The following is an 18581-nucleotide window of genomic DNA, read 5'->3' as shown; positions in this document are numbered from 1 at the left end:
GGAATTGGTATAGGAGATGGGGGTGGTATGGTAGAGATGAGAGAGAGGTATGGGAGGGATGAGGGAATTGGTATAGGAGGGATGAGGGTGGTATGGGGAGGGATGAGGGTGTATGAGAATGTGGGGTGGTATGGGAGGGATGAGTGTGAAACATGGATTTGGGATGAGGGAGGTATGGGGAGGGATAAGTGTGGTATGGGGATGGGGAAAGGTATGGGGAGGGATGGGGGTGGTATGGGAGGGATTTTGGGTGGTATGGGAGTGATGGGGGTGGTATGGTGGATGGGGTGGTATGGGAGGATAGAGGTATGGTAGGGATGAGGGTGTGGTATATGGTAGGGATGAGGGTGGTATGGGAGGATGAGGGAGGTGTGTGGGAGAGGATGAGAGAGGTATGGTAGGGATGAGAGAGGTATGTTGAGGGATGAGGGTGGTATGGGAGGGATGAGGGGTGGTATGGAGGGTGATGAGGGGTGGTATGAGTGGGGATGAGGGTGGTATAGGGAGGGATGAGGTGGTACCCTAGGAGAGGGATGAGGGTGAAATATGGGAGTGATGGGGGAGGTATATGGTAGGGACGAGGTGGTATGGGGAGGGATGAAGGGTGGTGTTATGGTGGGGATGAGAGATTGGTATGGGAGGATGGGGGTGGTGTGGAGGGATGAGAGAGGTATGGTAGGGATAGAGGTATGGTGGGGATGGGGTGGTGTGGGAGGGATAGAGAGGTATGGTAGGGATGAGAGGTATGGTAGGGATGGGGAAGGTATGGGAGGGATGAGGTGAATGGGAGGGATGAGGGTGGTGTGGGAGGGATATGGAGAGTGGTATGGGAGGGATGAGGAGGTATAGGTAGGGATGAGGTGGTATACTGGGAGGGATGAGGGTGGTATGGGAGGATGGGGTGGTATGGGAGGATGAGGGTGGTATGGGAGGGATGGGGGAGAGGTATGGGAGGGGATGAGGGAACAGGTATGGGGTGATGGGGGAGGTATGGTAGGGATGAGGTGGTATGGGGAGGGATGAGGGTGGTATGGGAGGGATGAGGGTGGTATGGGAGGGATGAGGGTGGTATGGGAGGATGAGGGTGGTATGGGAGGATGAGGTGAAATGGGAGGGATGAGGGAATTGGTATACTGGGAGGGATGAGGGTGGTATGGGAGGAGGGGATGAGGGTGGTATGGGAGGGGATGGGGGAGGTATGGAGGGATGAGGGTGGTATGGGAGTGAAGTGGGGTGGTATGGGGAGGGATGAGGGTGTGGTATACCTGGGGAGGGATGAGGGGAGGTGGTATGGGAGAGGGATGAGGGTGGTATGGGAGGGATGGGGAGCATGGGAAGGATGTGGAAGTATGAAGTATGAGGAGGTATGGCAGGGATGGGGAAGGTGCTCCTGGGAGGGATGAGGGTATGGGGAGGATGGGGGTGGTGTGGGAGGATGAGTGGTATGGGAGGGGATGGGGAGGTATGGTAGGGATGAGGTGGTATGGGAGGGATGAGGGTGGTATGGAGGATGAGGGTGGTATGGGAGGGATGAGGGGAGGTATATGGTAGGGATGAGAGGTATGAGTAGGGATGAGGGGTGGTATAGGAGAGGGATGGGGTGGTATGGTAGGGATGAGGGGTGGTATGGGAGGGATGGGGGAGTATGGTAGGGATGGGGTGGTATGGTAGGGATGAGGGGTGGTATGGGAGGGATGAGGGTGGTGAGGGGAGGTATGGTTGGATGAGGGATGAAGGAGGGATGAGGGTGGTATGGGAGGAGGATGAGGTGTTGGGATGGGGAGGGTGAGGGATGAGGTGGTATGGGAGGGATGAGGTGGTGGGTTGGGATGAGGGAGGGATGAGAGTGGTAAGGGAGGGATGAGGGAGGTATGGTTGGGATGAGGGGAGGTGATGTGGAGGGATGAGGTGGGTATGGGAGGGATGAGGGTGGGAGGGAGGGATGAGGTGGTGGTTGGGATGAGGGAGGTATGGGGGGATGAGGGTGGTATGGGGAGGGATGGGGTGGTATGGTTGGGATGAGGGAGGGATGGAGGAGTGGTATGGGGAGGGGATGAGGGAGGTAGTTGGGATGAGGGGAGGTAGGGAGGGATGAGGGTGGTATGAGGGATGAGGGTGGTATGGGGGGATGAGGGAGGTATGGTTGGGATGAGGGGGGGATGAGTGGAAGGGAGGGATGAGGGAAAGGGAGGGATGAGGGTGGTATGGGGAGGGATGAGGGTGGTTGGGGAGGGATGAGGGTGGTGGGTGGGAGGGATGAAGGTGGTATGGGGAGGGGATGAGGGTGGTGGGTGGTTGGGATGAGGGAGGTGGGAGGGTTGAGGAGGTATGGGAGGGATGAGGGTGGTATGGGAGGGATGAGGGAGGTATGGGAGGGATGAGGGTGGTATGGGAGGGATGGGGGAGGCATGGGAGGGATGAGGGTGGTATGGTAGGGATGAGAGAGGTATGGGAGGGATGGGGGAGGCATGGGAAGGAAAAGGGAAGTATCAGAAGTATGAGGAGGTATGGCAGGGATGGGAAAGGTATGGGAGGGATGAGGGAGGTATGGTTGGGCTGAGGGGGGTATGTTAGGGATGATGGATATATGGGTGGAATGAGGAGGGTATGTTCAGAAGAAGGGAAGTAGTGGAGGAGTGGAACAAGTTTCTGAACATCATCATTAACTCGAACACGCTGGATAGTTTCAAACATAGGTTGGACGGATATATGAACGATAGGGGTTGGGTGTAAACGGGACTGCCCACTCTGGGCCAATAGGCCCGCTGCAGTTTCCACCATTCTTATGTTCTTATGGTGCGGCTAAGGGAAGAGATAGATAAATATTTCCCTATAATTACAACACTACAAAAAATATTGATGTTCTAGGAAACGTATCAAGACAGACAGACAAACAGAGGCAGACACGCACCGAATGGGTAACCAACACAAACTGATACTCCATGTACTGGCAGTGAGTAATACTAAGAGAGTAGTACATACTGCAATGGCAAAGCAAGAGATAAGTGTTGATTAAATGAAAGTGGGAAACAAAAAACACAATTGTTTAAATCATGAGAATAAAACTTACTGAATAGAAAGTGTACGAGAAGGTTATACGCCTTTAAATGAAAGAGAGACTTCCTTGAAAGAATAAAAGAACAAGAGAATTTAAGTAGACCAAGGAATGAGAGAGGTATGGATCACATCACGTCACGGTTCATGACAGATGACTGAACAAGAACTGCAGGGACAACAATAATTATTGTGATTTATAAAGCGTAAGGATGATGTGGGGGAGGGAGGATAAAACAAGCCAGGACATAGATAGGATTGATAATGATGATAATGACGAAGTAGGAAGATAGTAAGGACGATAATGATGTGAGAGAAAGGATAGGAAAAGCGAAGAAACGCAGAGGGATGATGGTGATGATGACACATGAAGATGGTAAGGGGTGAAGGATTTGGCCAGAGAAGGTGACGAAGGAGGAGGTACTCACGGAAGGGATTGTGTCGGCGACGAGTGCTGAGGGTCTCGTACCCAGCCACGTCCGTGTTGCTCGAGTAGATGGGCATTGTTTACACTCCACGGCAACTCACACTGGTGAAGCGCCACTTACTTGGACAATGTTTACGCTTCATGGCAACTCACCAATTGAACACCAGTTACTGAGCATTGTTTACGCTTCATGGCAACTCACTGATTAAATACCATTTACTGAGCATTGTTATTAAATACCACTTACTGAGCATTGTTACGTTTCATGACAATTCACTGATTAACACCACTTACTGAGCACTGTTACGTTTCATGACAATTCACTGGTTAACACCACTTACTGAGCACTGTTACGTTTCATGACAATTCACTGATTAAATACTACTTACTGAGCACTGTTTACGTTCCACGACAACTGACAGACAAGTGGTGGTGGCCGCGGTTCACTCCTCAAACTGACGCACCATACAGTAACAGCCATCACAGCTGCTGCACGATCACTCACACAAGCCACGAATATTCTAACTCAACAACTAAGATCTGGACAATGGGAATATTGTGTAGGTGCCTCGAGGGCTTGGCATGACCAAGAACATCACTGAGACACACGGTATAGAATGACACATCCCAGCCACTTTTCTTCATTTTGCTTTAAGATAACAATTAAACCAGCACTGAATACCGTGTTAAAGAACAAAAGGAACTATGCACGAGAAAGACAAATTTGGTGTTTAGCTGAGAGGCACAGATCCTGGAATGCAGGCCACCGACTCGACACGTCTTGAAAATCGTGCTCTGTCAACGCAAGTCGACTTTGACTAATTCATCATCAGCGCCACCTGCACGCACTAACACCTTCCACTACCACAACCCTGGCGTGTGTGATCTTACGCTCAGTGTCGCCTATGATGTCCATCTCGTGCCCAGGCTGTGGGCAGGAGTGAATAGGTTGCAAAATGGTAGGAAAGAGGAGAAGGAGCACCGGTAAAGGTTTATGTGATGCTCAGCTGGACTTTGTGCTTGCCTGGTGCCTGGTACCCATGTGGGGAGGCGGAGCGGGGCGCCCCTTACAAACCGCCAGTCACAGGCTATGTCTGCATGTCTTGGCGGCACAGGTGACCGAGTTAAGGTGGAGTAGACACCTGGGTATTGACTGTGGGTGCTTGGGTGCTGGTGACACCCGCAGGAACACGTCAACAATACAAGGGTGGGCCGCCACCTTGACTGCGTGGCGGCATGTCTCTGGGCGGGCCAGCCAGCCAGCCACACTCACACCGCCGCACAACACTCTACGCTCACATCCTGCCAAGTTTGCCAACCCGAGTTAACATTCTCACCACCATCTGCTGCTACACTTGTCCAGTGTGAAGGTGACGACGACGGCAGCCACGGCGGCGAAGGCGACGAGTGACAAGAGAGAGAAGGAGATGGAGGCTCAGTGGAGCAGCGAGGTTGGTGCAGCAGCAGCAGCGGCGGCGGCGGCAGCGTGTTTGGTCCCACACTACACACCATTGATCTGTGCCTGGCAGCGGCGCTCCTACACCGCCCTCAGCGCCTTCCCCAACACTCCCTGCGGGGAGTGCCACTCCCCGGGCTGGGGCCACGATGCCCTCCTGCTGCCTTCACCACTCTCTTGAAAGCCCTCGGTGCAAAGCGGACGCCTTCTTGGGAGGCAGGAGGCCGACGTCCACAGGGCACGGCACCACCGGACACGGTGAATGAGGCAGCGTGCGTCTCCCCCGCTATCGATCAGCCGCGCCCCCTCCCCCGATCCCAGACTAGCCCAGCCCAGCCCCACCAACACTCACCACACGCCCCTCCTTCCCTCCCTCCCTCCTATACACACACACACACACACACACACACACACACACACCATCACTTTACCCTACACACACACACGCACGCTCACATGTTCGCACACGCATACACGCACATTCACCCAAAACGTTAACCCCCTCACACACAAGGTAAATCTAATAGAACACCAACACTAATACCCGACAAGACGAGCGATAGAGCCACACACTACAACACCACGCACACCAGCACTAACCAAACAACAATAAACAAAACAGAAGGACACGCGGGAGATAAAGAAGAAAAAACTAAGAGGAGAGAATGAGAGAAAAAAAAGGCGTCCCTCGCGTAGGTAATAAAAGCAAAGAGAAGAACACTTATAACGAGAGATTCATTTAAATAACGTCGAGAAAAAAAGAGAAAAAACAAAACAAACAAACAAACAAACAAACAAACATGGTAACAATCTTCACACAATGATAACGTAAACACAGGAAAAGGAAATGTTAAAAAGAACGACTCCCTGGTATGTGTGTGTGTGTGTGTGTGTGTGTGTGTGTGTGTGTGTGTGTGTGTGTGTGTGTGTGTGTGTGTGAGAGAGAGAGAATAAAAATAATGTAATTCGCCAACCGAGGACGCAGGTACTGAAGCTCCCGCCAGGTTAGGTGTCACTACTACTCCTACGGCGAGTAATATTAGGTAATCCTGCTAATAGACTTGGTGTGGGTGTAAAGTGGGAGAGAAGGAGAGAGGGAAATACTCACGTAACTACGATAGAGCCCACGGACGGAGGGACGGACAGACGGACATGTGCAAATCAATACAGCTTCCCATGTACAGTATAGTGACGCACAAGAGTCGTAAAAAACATCATCACATCACAATATCTCCCACTGATGAAAAAATGACAGTATTTCTCACGTTCATAAAAATGACAATATTTCTCATGCTGAGAAAATGAAAAAGTGACGGTATTTCTCACGCAGACAAACAAAAAACACGGAGCAATATTAATTGTACTAAGGAAATCAAGAACAAAAGAGACAATGTTTCTCAAACTGACAAACAACAAGAATTCACCACGTGACAATATTTCTCAGACAACGAAAAATAGGAGGAAAGTAACGAAAGAGGGAAAAATCACCAAACAAAATTTCTCGCGCTGAAAAGAAGAATCAAGATAACGTGGCAATATTTCTCACCCAAAGATCAACAGTAATGATAGTTCACACTCAAGGTTCTATACAACACAACAAGGAAATCTTCAAAGGGTTTTTACGTTAATTTTCTCCCGTCAGTATGAGAAACAAATCAAACTAGCTAGCTTACTATAAGACAAAAGAGTGGGTTCTCAAAAGGACGTTACGTTAATTTCACCCCCACCCTCCACCGCTCCTTAAAAAAAAGAGAACGTATCAAACTATCCTAACCTAAGACACAAAGCGGTATTCCCAAAGTGATCTTACGTTAACCTTCATTCCTTTCTTAATTGAAAATGTGAGAACGATCTGAATTGGCTGGTTCAATTAACTTACGACAAAAAATATAATTCTCCACAGTTACGAGGAAAATTAAAATGATGGAGAATCCCGATTAGCACGTTCTACTGTAGACTCTTCAACATTCTTAGACCACTTGCTAATCTGTTATGACTGGGAAACATTAATTATGGTAGAATCTCGGCACAATCTCGACGATATTTTGGGCTTCATCTCATTGTGTCGTAGCTCATTGTCCTAACAGTAAATTCAAAGAGAGAGAGAGAGAGAGAGAGAGAGAGAGAGAGAGAGAGAGAGAGAGAGAGAGAGAGAGAGAGAGAGAGAGAGAGAGAGAGAGAGTGTGTGTGTGTGTGTGTGTGTGTGTGTGTGTGTGTGTGAGTGTGTGTGTGTGTGTGTGTGGTGCAGCAAAAAGCAAGATATACTAAAAAAGAAGAACTTATAACGTTTTATTTTCAAGCTATAGAAGTTCAACATGAGCCCATTTTGTGGTTCTGCAGACATCAACGCTGTTTTCTGTTTCCCTCCTCCATACATTTTGTAACATATCGCACTGAAATTCTTTTAACAGACTCGTGTATCCTTTCCTTCAAATTTTCCAGTTACAGGTGTTGTTGGAATAACAACTATATTTTTTATATAGTCCCAAAGAAATGCCCCCCCGTCCGTCCCAACGATCAGGCTAATTGCTCTTACAGGAAACAAAAACATTAGCTTTGTCCTCTAGCAGCTGGGGCATCGGTCACAGCTGTATCATAAAGCGGTAAATGTAAGGAGGGAAACAGAATACCGTTTTGATGTCTGTTACTTGGAAATAAAACTTCTTGAGTTCTTCTTTATTAGTACGGTATATCTTGAATTAAATTTCTTAGTTTTTTTGTAATAAATGTTTAATATCGGAAAGATCATTTGTAATCACCCAGTATATTTCAAAAAACTTGCGCGTGAAGTAACTCACCTCAAAAAGCCTCTTATTTACTATGCAGAAATAATTTATCTACAGACAGACGGACTGACAAAGCACTGACTATTCCCCACCCACCCCGGCCCCCGATTAGAACTGGGACCTGTTAGGACTGGGGACAATCAGTACTAAGGAGGATTGAGATTGAATCCTATTAAGACTGAAGCCCACTAGAACTGGGGCCCATTATAAGTGATGCCTGTTAAATCCGGGACCCATTAGAATAAGGACCCAGGACAGGGGTCTACCCGAGTCAGGAAGGAGGTCACAAGGTCTTGGGAAGGAGCGCCGGGGAAAGAAGATTGTCTGCCCTGTAACCTTGCGATAACACTGCGGTGATTGGGATAATGGGGAGGCCAGATGCTTCCTGGGGAGGGTGGATAAGGTGGGGGTAGAGGAGGTGGTGGATGACAGAAGTTGAAGTTGTAGGTGGATGAAAGTGGGGCAAAATGGATGGTGGAGGAACTAGATGGAGGGGTGGAAGAGAGTGGCGGAGGAGTGTGGAAAAGGTAGAGTGGCAGAGGATGAGAGTGGAAGAAAAAGAAGAGGAGCAGTAAAGGTATCAATAATAATAATAATAATAATAATAATAATAATAATAATAAACACACACACTGTACTGTACAGCCCTGTAAATGTATTGAACGCATATCATTATGTCTAATCAAATGTAAGTTTGTATATTTTCAGCCACCGGCTGCAACTCTATTAATAAACCGTTTATTATTAGTATTATTACTACGCGCGCGCGCGCGCACACACACACACACACACAAACACACACACAGGCATAAATAACATAAATTATAGATATACAGTAGGATCCCGCCTCTTCGTCCAACACTAGTCACAATAACCACTATGAGTGAACACCCGCGACGAGGTGGCGTACTGAAAGGGTGGTAGGGGAGGTGGGAGATGGAGGGGTGAGGTGGGAGATGGAGGGGAGGTGGTGGAGTGGTGAGGTGGTGGAGGGGTGGGAGGTGAGATGGGTGGGTGAGGTGAGGTGGGTGAGGTGAGATGGAGGGGTGAGTTGGGAGATGGAGGGGTGAGGTGGGAGATGGAGGGGTGAGGTGGGATGATGAGGGGTGAGGTGAGAGATGGAGGGGTGAGGGAGATGGGGGGTGAGGTGGGAGATGGAGGGGTGAGGTGAGATGGAGGGTGAGGTGAGAGGTGGAGGGGTGAGGTGGGAGATGGAGGGGTGAGGTGAGATGGAGGGGTGAGGTGAGAGATGGAGGGTGAGGTGGGGTGGAGGTGAGGTGGGAGATGGAGGGGTGGGGTGTGGAGATGAGGGGTGAGGGGAGATGGAGGTGGGGGATGGAGGGTGAGGTGGGAGATGGAGGGGTGTGGTAGAGGGATGAGAGGTGGGAAGGGGTATTTTGAGGTTTGAAGTAAGGAAAAGACCTCTGGGGGTGGAGGGGAGGCAGAGTTCAGGTAGGGAACGATTTTGTGAGGGTCAGGTTGGGGGGGGCGAGGGGGAGGGTGGGGAACAGGTGAGTTGGGAGAAAGGGAGCGGTTGAGGGAGAGAGGGGGAATGAAGGGAGACTGCAATGGGGCGCAGGTGCGAGGGGGGAGAGGTAGATTCGTGGGATGTTGTGGGGGATGAAGAGGAGCAGCCATGACGGGAGGAGAGGAAAGGAGGGGGATATACAGTAATTTGGTAAAGGGAGAGTTGGTGAGAAAAGAGGAAGGTTAGAAGTGAGGATAAGATAAGTTTGGGAGAGAGGAGTTACCTGGGTCTGGCAGGTGATCACTGGGGAAAGGTAGAAACGGAAGCGGTGTCGGTGGTGTGGTCACGACGGCACACACACGGTGGCTGGCTAATAACGTAATTGGCAGGTGATGTGAAGTTAATTGCTGCTAGTGTGGGTGTGTGCCTACCTGCGGCACAGGTAGTATCACACACACACACACACACACACACACACACACACACACACAGATAACCTATGTAGCGGCGACCGAGAAGGATTATTCCAGCTTTACCATCGGCAACACCTCCAGTCCGACTTTCCACCTGTCTCTGTCTCCCTCTGCCAATCAATCCTCCCTCACACTCTCTCCCTCCACCAACCCCCACTAGGCGCCCAATGTAACATCTCCAACACAACACAGACACAACAGGTCATCTTTTGATCCAACACAACACAGATGCGGGCCAACCTCCTTTATCTCACACACACACACACACACACACACACACACACACACACACACACACACACACACACACACACACACACACACACACACACACACACACACACACACACACACACACACACACACACACACACACACACACACACACACACACACACACACACACACACACACACACACACACACACACACACACACACACACACACACACACACACACACACACACACACACACACACACACACACACACACACACACACACACACACACACACACACACACACACACACACACACACACACACACACACACACACACACACACACACACACACACACACACACACACACACACACACACACACACACACACACACACACACACACACACACACACACACACACACACACACACACACACACACACACACACACACACACACACACACACACACACACACACACACACACACACACACACACACACACACACACACACACACACACACACACACACACACACACACACACACACACACACACACACACACACACACACACACACACACACACACACACACACACACACACACACACACACACACACACACACACACACACACACACACACACACACACACACACACACACACACACACACACACACACACACACACACACACACACACACACACACACACACACACAGTGCAGTGGAGAATGACATCTAATCCCGGGCATTAGGAACCTTGAGTACAGAGACAGGTTAAAGCATCTTAATTTGCACTCCCTCGAAAGACGTAGAGTGAGGGGCGACCTGATAGAGGTGTATAAATGGAAGTCAGCGCTGAACAAAGGGGACAATACAAAGGTACTCAAACTATCCAACCAGGAGCGAACTCGTAACAATGGTTTTAAATTAGACAAATTTAGATATAGGTGCGAAATAAGTAAACATTGGTTTGGAAATAGAGTAGTGGACGAGTGGAATAAGTTACCAAATATCATCATTAACTTGAAGACGCTGGGACTGCCCAGTATGGGCCAATCGGCCCGCTGCAGTTTCCTCCATTCTTATGTTCTTAATAAACCGTTAATTATTAATAATTATTATTACACCTAACCAGTTCTTACCTTAGCCTGTGTCCACATCAGTTACACATGACTTAATTAACCTGAGTTACCTGACCCATTCATTAAAGCATTCCATTCCCTTACATCTGGTCCACCTTGTACCTGCATCTTCTAGTTGATACAATACCTACAGCCTCCCAGGGTGCTTTCCCTTCACAGGTAGACACACCTCTTCCTTACATCCCCTCACAAGGCAAAACAACACTCCCATCCCAAGGACTCCAGCACTCTCCTATTTCATTAACCTTCCAATCCACCCACACACTTTTCCTCACAACTCCACCAAGACTAACACATGTCCCCCCCCTCCAAAACTCGGCCTCTTCTAGTATGCTGTACACCATAATAGTAGTAGCAACAGCAGCAGCGTTCAGTAGCGCTGCCATGGCAACAGCAGCTCTCTCTCTCTCTCTCTCTCTCTCTCTCTCTCTCTCTCTACACACACACACCCCTACTGGCTATAGACAGTATCTTACTCTCTTCTCTGTGTTTAAATAAGACATATAAGGTTGCCTTTAATAAACCCTCTCTCTAATGAGATACTTTCAGTGTGACCTCTGTCCGTCTGTCTGTGTTTGTAAATCTGTCTAATACGGAATGCAAGGATTATGATACTGCCACCGGTACTTAGTGATAACAGAACTCTGACACGAACTACCTACAGTAAATACACTTAGGTCACCCTCTACCTTTCCTGGGAAGTAGCTACCCTAAAGAAGTTGATCTGTTGACTTAAGGAATCGGAAGGAGGTGGAGGAGGAGGGAGGAGGAAGGGAAGGAGGAGGGAGGAGGAGGGAGGAGGAGGAGGGAGGAGGGGGGAGGGAGGGAGGGAGGGAGAAAGGGAGGTGGAGGAGGAGGTGGAGGGAGGTGGAGGGAGGGGAGGAAGAGGGGGCGGTGGAGGGAGTAGAGGTGGAGGGGAGGTGGAGGGAGGAGGTGGAGGGAGGAGGGGAGGGGGGGGAGGAGGAGGGGGGAGGAGGGAAGGAGGAGGAGGAGGAGGGAGGAGGAGGGGGAGGTGGAGGGGGGAGAGGGAGGAGTGGAGGGAGGTGGAGGGAGGAAAGAGGGGCGGTGGAGGGGGGAGGGGAAGGTGGAGGGGAGGAGTGGAGGAGGAGGAGTGGAGGGAGGGAGGAGTAGGAGGAGGAGGAGGAGGGGAGGGAGGGAGGGAGGTGGAGGAGGAGGAGGAGGTAGAGGGAGGTGGAGGAGGAGGTGGAGGGAGGAGGAGGAGGAGGAGGTAGAGGTGGAGGGAGGGGGAGGAGGAGGTGGAGGGGGAGGTGGAGGGGAAGGTGGAGGGGTAGAGTCGGGGCGAGTATGTCATGTTAGACATACTCTTAATTTAGACATACAGTTTTAATATACTGTAGATATGCACTTTTAACATTAAATTAGACATATGCTCACATCTAGACATAATCTGAATTTAGACATACGCTCTCATATTAGACATACGCTCTCATATTAGACATACACTCTCATAATAGACATACACTCTCATAATAGACATACACTCTCATAATAGACATACGCTCTCATAGTAAACATACGCTAACATATTAGACATACACTCTCACACTAGACATAAGCTCTCATATTAGACATACGCTCTCACACTAGACATAAGCTCTCATATTAGACATACACTAAAATTAGACATACGCTCTCACACTAGACATAAGCTCTCATATTAGACATACACTAAAATTAGACATACGCTCTCACACTAGACATAAGCTCTCATATTAGACATGCACGCTCACATTAAACATACACTCTAATATTAGACATACGCTCTCATATTAGACATGCACGCTCACATTAAACATACACTCTAATATTAGACATACACTCTAATATTAGACATACGCTCTCATAATAGACATGCACGCTCACATTAAACATACACTCTAATATTAGACATACACTCTAATATTAGACATACGCTCTCATAATAGACATGCACGCTCACATTAAACATACACTCTAATATTAGACATACGCTAACATATTAGACAAACTGTCATATTAGACATACACTCTCATATTAGACACTTTTATTAGACATATACGCTCATATTAGACATACAGTCTCATATTATACATACAATCTCGTATTAGACACACTTATATGAGACATACACCCCTATATTAGACATACACTCTTACATAAGACATACTGTACACTCATGTTAAATATACGTACACCATGAATTAACAACTACTAAATTACCACGGTTTAAGTGTGATAAATTAAAGTAAGCCGGTAAAATATCTTTAATTACTTTAACTTATAATTATACTTAAACAATATTACTTCACACCGCCTCACTTAACACCATTTAAAACAAAGTGAACATGTAAATTATAGCTTTTTTTCTTTATTTCGTCGAGAGGAAGTTATGAAAAAAAAAAGTTTGCTCATGGTGGGATGATAGTTGAGGGGAAATGGGGAAAGAACTTGTGAAAGTGATTTCCCATCCGTGTCTGTCTTCCCATCCGTGTCTGTCTTCCCATCCGTGTCTGTCTTCCCATCAGTGTCTGTCTTCCCATCCGTGTCTGTCTTCCCATCAGTGTCTGTCTGTCACTCATAAATGATTTCATAAATCAAATGGTACATTTATATTTCTCAGACAAAATTAATATGAATTTAAAAGTGGGAATTGAATCTTTCTTTCTCTCTTTCCTATCTTCCTCTTTCTTTTTCTTTCTTTACCTCCCGTATTTTCTCCATCTGCACCAGCGCCACCCCCCCCACCACACTCTACCCCTACCCACACTCCCACCACACCAGAGTCAGTCCCACCACACTCCCACCACACCAGCATAACCTGCCATCCACCACCCCACCACACCAGCGCCAGCCATCAACCCACATCCACCACACCCCACCTACACCTCCCACCACCAGCACCCACCCCGCCACACTCTACCACAGTCACCCACACTCCAGCAATGCAGACGTCACCTACCATCCACACTCCCACCACACCAGCGCCACCCACACTCTACCAGCACCACCCCACTCACCACACCAGCACCCACCCACACTCTACCACCCCCACACACAGTCAATATTTCATGACACGCCTGATATACCATAATGGGAAAATTTAAGTGGAAAGTGGAGGAGAAAGACGGGAGAGTGGAAGAGGAAGGAGAGAGAGAGAGAGTGGTGGAAGAGGAAGGAGAGAATGGGGAAAGACGGGAGAGTGGAGGAGGAAGACGGAAAAGTGGAAGATAGAGGAGTGGGGGAGGAAGATGGAAGGGTGGAGGTGGGAGAGAAAAGGGGCAGGGAATAAGGTGGTAAGAGGAGGAAGGGCAAGGAAAAGAGAAGAGGGATGAGAGACGAGGGAGAGGAAGGTAATAAATGACAGGAAGGAAAAGGAAGAAAGGAAGGAAAGGAGGAGAAAATGGAAGGGGGAGAGGGAAGAAGAAAGAGAAAGAAGAAAAGGGAAGGAACGGAGAGAATAGAAGGGGAAAGGAAGGAAAGGGAAGGGGAAAGAAAAGGAAGGAAGGAAAGGGGGAAGGAAGGAAGGGGGAAGGAAGGAAGGGATGAAGAGTAATAAGAAAAGAAGAGGTAAAAAGGAAAGGAAAGGAGTTGGAAAAGAGTGGGGAAAAGGAAAAAATGAAAGGCAATGGAAAGAAGAGGTATTGAAGGAGAACATATGTGCCCTCACAACACGCCGAGCCGAGAAGAACAATAACAAGAGAACCAAAACATATCAGGTGATTGATGTTTCCTGAAAGGGAGGCCACCATCAGAGGGCCAAGTTCCCCCCGGGGTCTCACTCTACTTGACCTTTTTAAAGTGGGATTATCACGTGCAGCGTTGCCATTCACACTCAATTCCTGGGAGGTCTCCACAAAGTGTATCCCCAGAGAGACAAGTCTTCCAGGGCAGTTCTGGCAACAACTTACACACACACACACACACATACATACAGCTGTTGTATAAGAACAAAAGCAATTTTCCCAACAAAACTGAAAAGTATTTCTTTAAGCAGATCCTCGTATTAAAAGAGGCATATTGCACACACTGTTTTAGGTAAAGCACACTTCCCTGTCACGGAAACATAAATGAGTGCTTTCCATGCAGATATTCCAGTAATATACGTCGAAAACAACAGTGCAGGTGGGCGCATACCATGCAGGCACAAGGTGAAAGTGCAGGTATCCCAGTGAGGATGTGGAAGGAAGCTAAAGTGTAGAGGAAAATTAAATATGTGGTATATGGGATCGGTAGTTGAACGCCTTGTTCGTTACAACAGTACTGCATATTATATGGTAGTTTAGTAATTATATATACAGTAATACCCCGCTTTACGCGTTTCTACATTTACGCGTTAGGTTAGGTGTAACCACACCTAACCACACTCTACCACAAAGTCACCCACACTCAGCGATACGAACGTCACCTACCATCCACACTCCACCACACCAGCGCCACCCACACTCTACCACACCAGCGCCACCCACACTCTACCACACCAGCGCCACCCACACTCTACCACACCAGCGTTACTCCACACTTCATTTCCGATTAACCCCCCACACAGTCAATATTTCAAGACACGCCTGATATACTCATAATGGGAAAATTTAAGTGGAAAGTGGAGGAGAAAGGACGGGAGAGTGGAAGAGGAAGGAGAGAGAGAGAATGGTGGAAGAGGAAGGAAAGAATGGGGGAAGACGGGAGAGTGGAGGAGGAAGACGGAAAAGTGGAAGATAGAGGAGTGGGGGAGGAAGATGGAAGGGTGGAGGTGGGAGAGAAAAGGGGCAGGGAATAAGGTGGTAAGAGGAGGAAGGGCAAGGAAAAGAGAAGAGGGATGAGAGACGAGGGAGAGGAAGGTAATAAATGACAGGAAGGAAAAGGAAGAAAGGAAGGAAAGGAGGAGAAAATGGAAAATGGGAGAGGAAAGAAAGAAGAGGAAAGGAAGGAACGGGGGAGAGGGGAAGGAAGGGGAAAAGGAAGGGTAAAGGGAAGGAAAGGATGAGAGAGTAATAAGAAAAGAAGAGGTAAAGGAAAGGGAAAGGTTGGAAGAGTGGGGGGAAAGAAATGAAAGGCAATGGAAAGAAGGGTGGCTGAGAGAGAGAGAGAGAGAGGAGAGAGAGAGAGAGAGAGAGAGAGAGAGAGAGAGAGAGAGAGAGAGAGAGCATATCTAATGTCACCCTCACAACACGCCGAGCCGAGAAGAACAATAACAAGAGAACCAAAACATATCAGGTGATTGATGTTTCCTGAAAGGGAGGCCACCATCAGAGGGCCAAGTTCCCCCCGGGGTCTCACTCTACTTGACCTTTTTAAAGTGGGATTATCACGTGCAGCGTTGCCATTCACACTCAATTCCTGGGAGGTCTCCACAAAGTGTATCCCCAGAGAGACAAGTCTTCCAGGGCAGTTCTGGCAACAACTTACACACACACACACACACATACATACAGCTGTTGTATAAGAACAAAAGCAATTTTCCCAACAAAACTGAAAAGTATTTCTTTAAGCAGATCCTCGTATTAAAAGAGGCATATTGCACACACTGTTTTAGGTAAAGCACACTTCCCTGTCACGGAAACATAAATGAGTGCTTTCCATGCAGATATTCCAGTAATATACGTCGAAAACAACAGTGCAGGTGGGCGCATACCATGCAGGCACAAGGTGAAAGTGCAGGTATCCCAGTGAGGATGTGGAAGGAAGCTAAAGTGTAGAGGAAAATTAAATATGTGGTATATGGGATCGGTAGTTGAACGCCTTGTTCGTTACAACAGTACTGCATATTATATGGTAGTTTAGTAATTATATATACAGTAATACCCCGCTTTACGCGTTTCTACATTTACGCGTTAGGTTAGGTGTAACCACACCTAACCACACTCTACCACAAAGTCACCCACACTCAGCGATACGAACGTCACCTACCATCCACACTCCACCACACCAGCGCCACCCACACTCTACCACACCAGCGCCACCCACACTCTACCACACCAGCGCCACCCACACTCTACCACACCCCCCTGGCCGAAGCATTATTTCAGACACGCCGATATACTTACAATGGGAAAATTTAAGGGAAAGGGAGGAGAAAGATGGAGAGTGGGAAGAGAAGGAGAGAGAGAGGAGAGAGTGGTGGAAGAGGCGAAAGAATGGGGAAGACGGAGACAGTGAGGAGGAAGACGTGAAAAGTGGAAGATAGAGGAGGGGGGAGGAAGATGGAAGGGTGGAGGGAGAGAAAAAGGGGCAGTGGAATAAGGTGGTAAGAGGAGGAAGGGCAAGAGAAGAGGGGATGAGAGACGAGGGAGAGGGAAGGTAATAAATGACAGGAAGAAAAAGGAAGAAAGGAAGGAAAGGAGGAGAAAATGGAAATGGAGAGGAAAGAAAGAAGAGGAAAGGAAGGAACGGGGAGAGGGGGAATAGAAGGGAAAGGAAGGAAAGGGGAAGGGGGAAAGGAAGGAAAGGGGAAGGAAGGAAAGGGGAAGGGAAGCGAAAAGGAGGGAGAGGATGAGAGGAGAATAAGAAAAATATGAAGAGGTAAAGGAAAGGAAAGGGTTGAAAAGAGGGGAAGAAAATGAAAGGCAATGAAAGAAGGGCTGAGAGAGAGAGAGAGAGAGAGAGAGAGAGAAGAGAGAGAGAGAGAGAGAGAGAGAGAGAGAGAGAGAGAGAGAGAGAGAGAGAGCATATCTAATGTCACCCTCACAACACGCCGAGCCGAGAAGAACAATAACAAGAGAACCAAAACATATCAGGTGATTGATGTTTCCTGAAAGGGAGGCCACCATCAGAGGGCCAAGTTCCCCCCGGGGTCTCACTCTACTTGACCTTTTTAAAGTGGGATTATCACGTGCAGCGTTGCCATTCACACTCAATTCCTGGGAGGTCTCCACAAAGTGTATCCCCAGAGAGACAAGTCTTCCAGGGCAGTTCTGGCAACAACTTACACACACACACACACATACATACAGCTGTTGTACAAGAACAAAAGCAATTTTCCCAACAAAACTGAAAAGTATTTCTTTAAGCAGATCCTCGTATTAAAAGAGGCATATTGCACACACTGTTTTAGGTAAAGCACACTTCCCTGTCACGGAAACATAAATGAGTGCTTTCCATGCAGATATTCCAGTAATATACGTCGAAAACAACAGTGCAGGTGGGCGCATACCACGCAGGCACAAGGTGAAAGTGCAGGTATCCCAGTGAGGATGTGGAAGGAAGCTAAAGTGTAGAGGAAAATTAAATATGTGGCATATGGGATCGGTAGTTGAACGCCTTGTTCGTTACAACAGTACTGCATATTATATGGTAGTTTAGTAATTATATATACAGTAATACCCCGCTTTACGCGTTTCTACATTTACGCGGTACCCCGCCAGAACCGGAATGTTCACTTTACGTTGTGCATCTACTCATATACGCGGAGAGCGGCAGGCGGTCCACTCGAGCTGCGCCATTTTTGGATTCAAACCTCCTGCCATCTCTCCCGCCATGTTGGGTAAGCGGCGCGAGTAGGTTGCTCAGTGTATGTCTTTGTTGTGTTATCGGTGACGTCATAT

At 48.2% G+C, this 18581-nt stretch overlaps 1 protein-coding gene across 6 annotated transcripts in view; it reads right to left on the bottom strand.

Moving 5' to 3' along the window:
• The window catches only part of LOC121876856 (protein disabled-like), a 245410-nt gene that overhangs the window by 93399 nt on the left and 133430 nt on the right, over nucleotides 1-18581 (bottom strand). Inside the window, exon 1 of one of the 6 annotated variants that reach the window (XM_042382745.1) lies at nucleotides 3483-5138. The exons of the other annotated variants lie outside the window; for them this stretch is intronic. Within the exon in view, the coding sequence (XP_042238679.1) occupies nucleotides 3483-3558 (76 nt within the window). The 5' untranslated portion in view covers nucleotides 3559-5138. Of the gene's footprint in view, nucleotides 1-3482; nucleotides 5139-18581 lie in introns of those variants that run through there. 6 annotated transcript variants of the gene reach the window in all.

This window comes from Homarus americanus, unplaced genomic scaffold, assembly GCF_018991925.1.
Source record: "Homarus americanus isolate GMGI-L3 unplaced genomic scaffold, GMGI_Hamer_2.0 scaffold51859, whole genome shotgun sequence".
NCBI classification, from domain to species: domain Eukaryota; kingdom Metazoa; phylum Arthropoda; class Malacostraca; order Decapoda; family Nephropidae; genus Homarus; species Homarus americanus.
The sequence above is the reverse complement of the archived record's forward strand: the minus strand, read 5'-3'. Positions and strand labels throughout refer to the sequence as shown.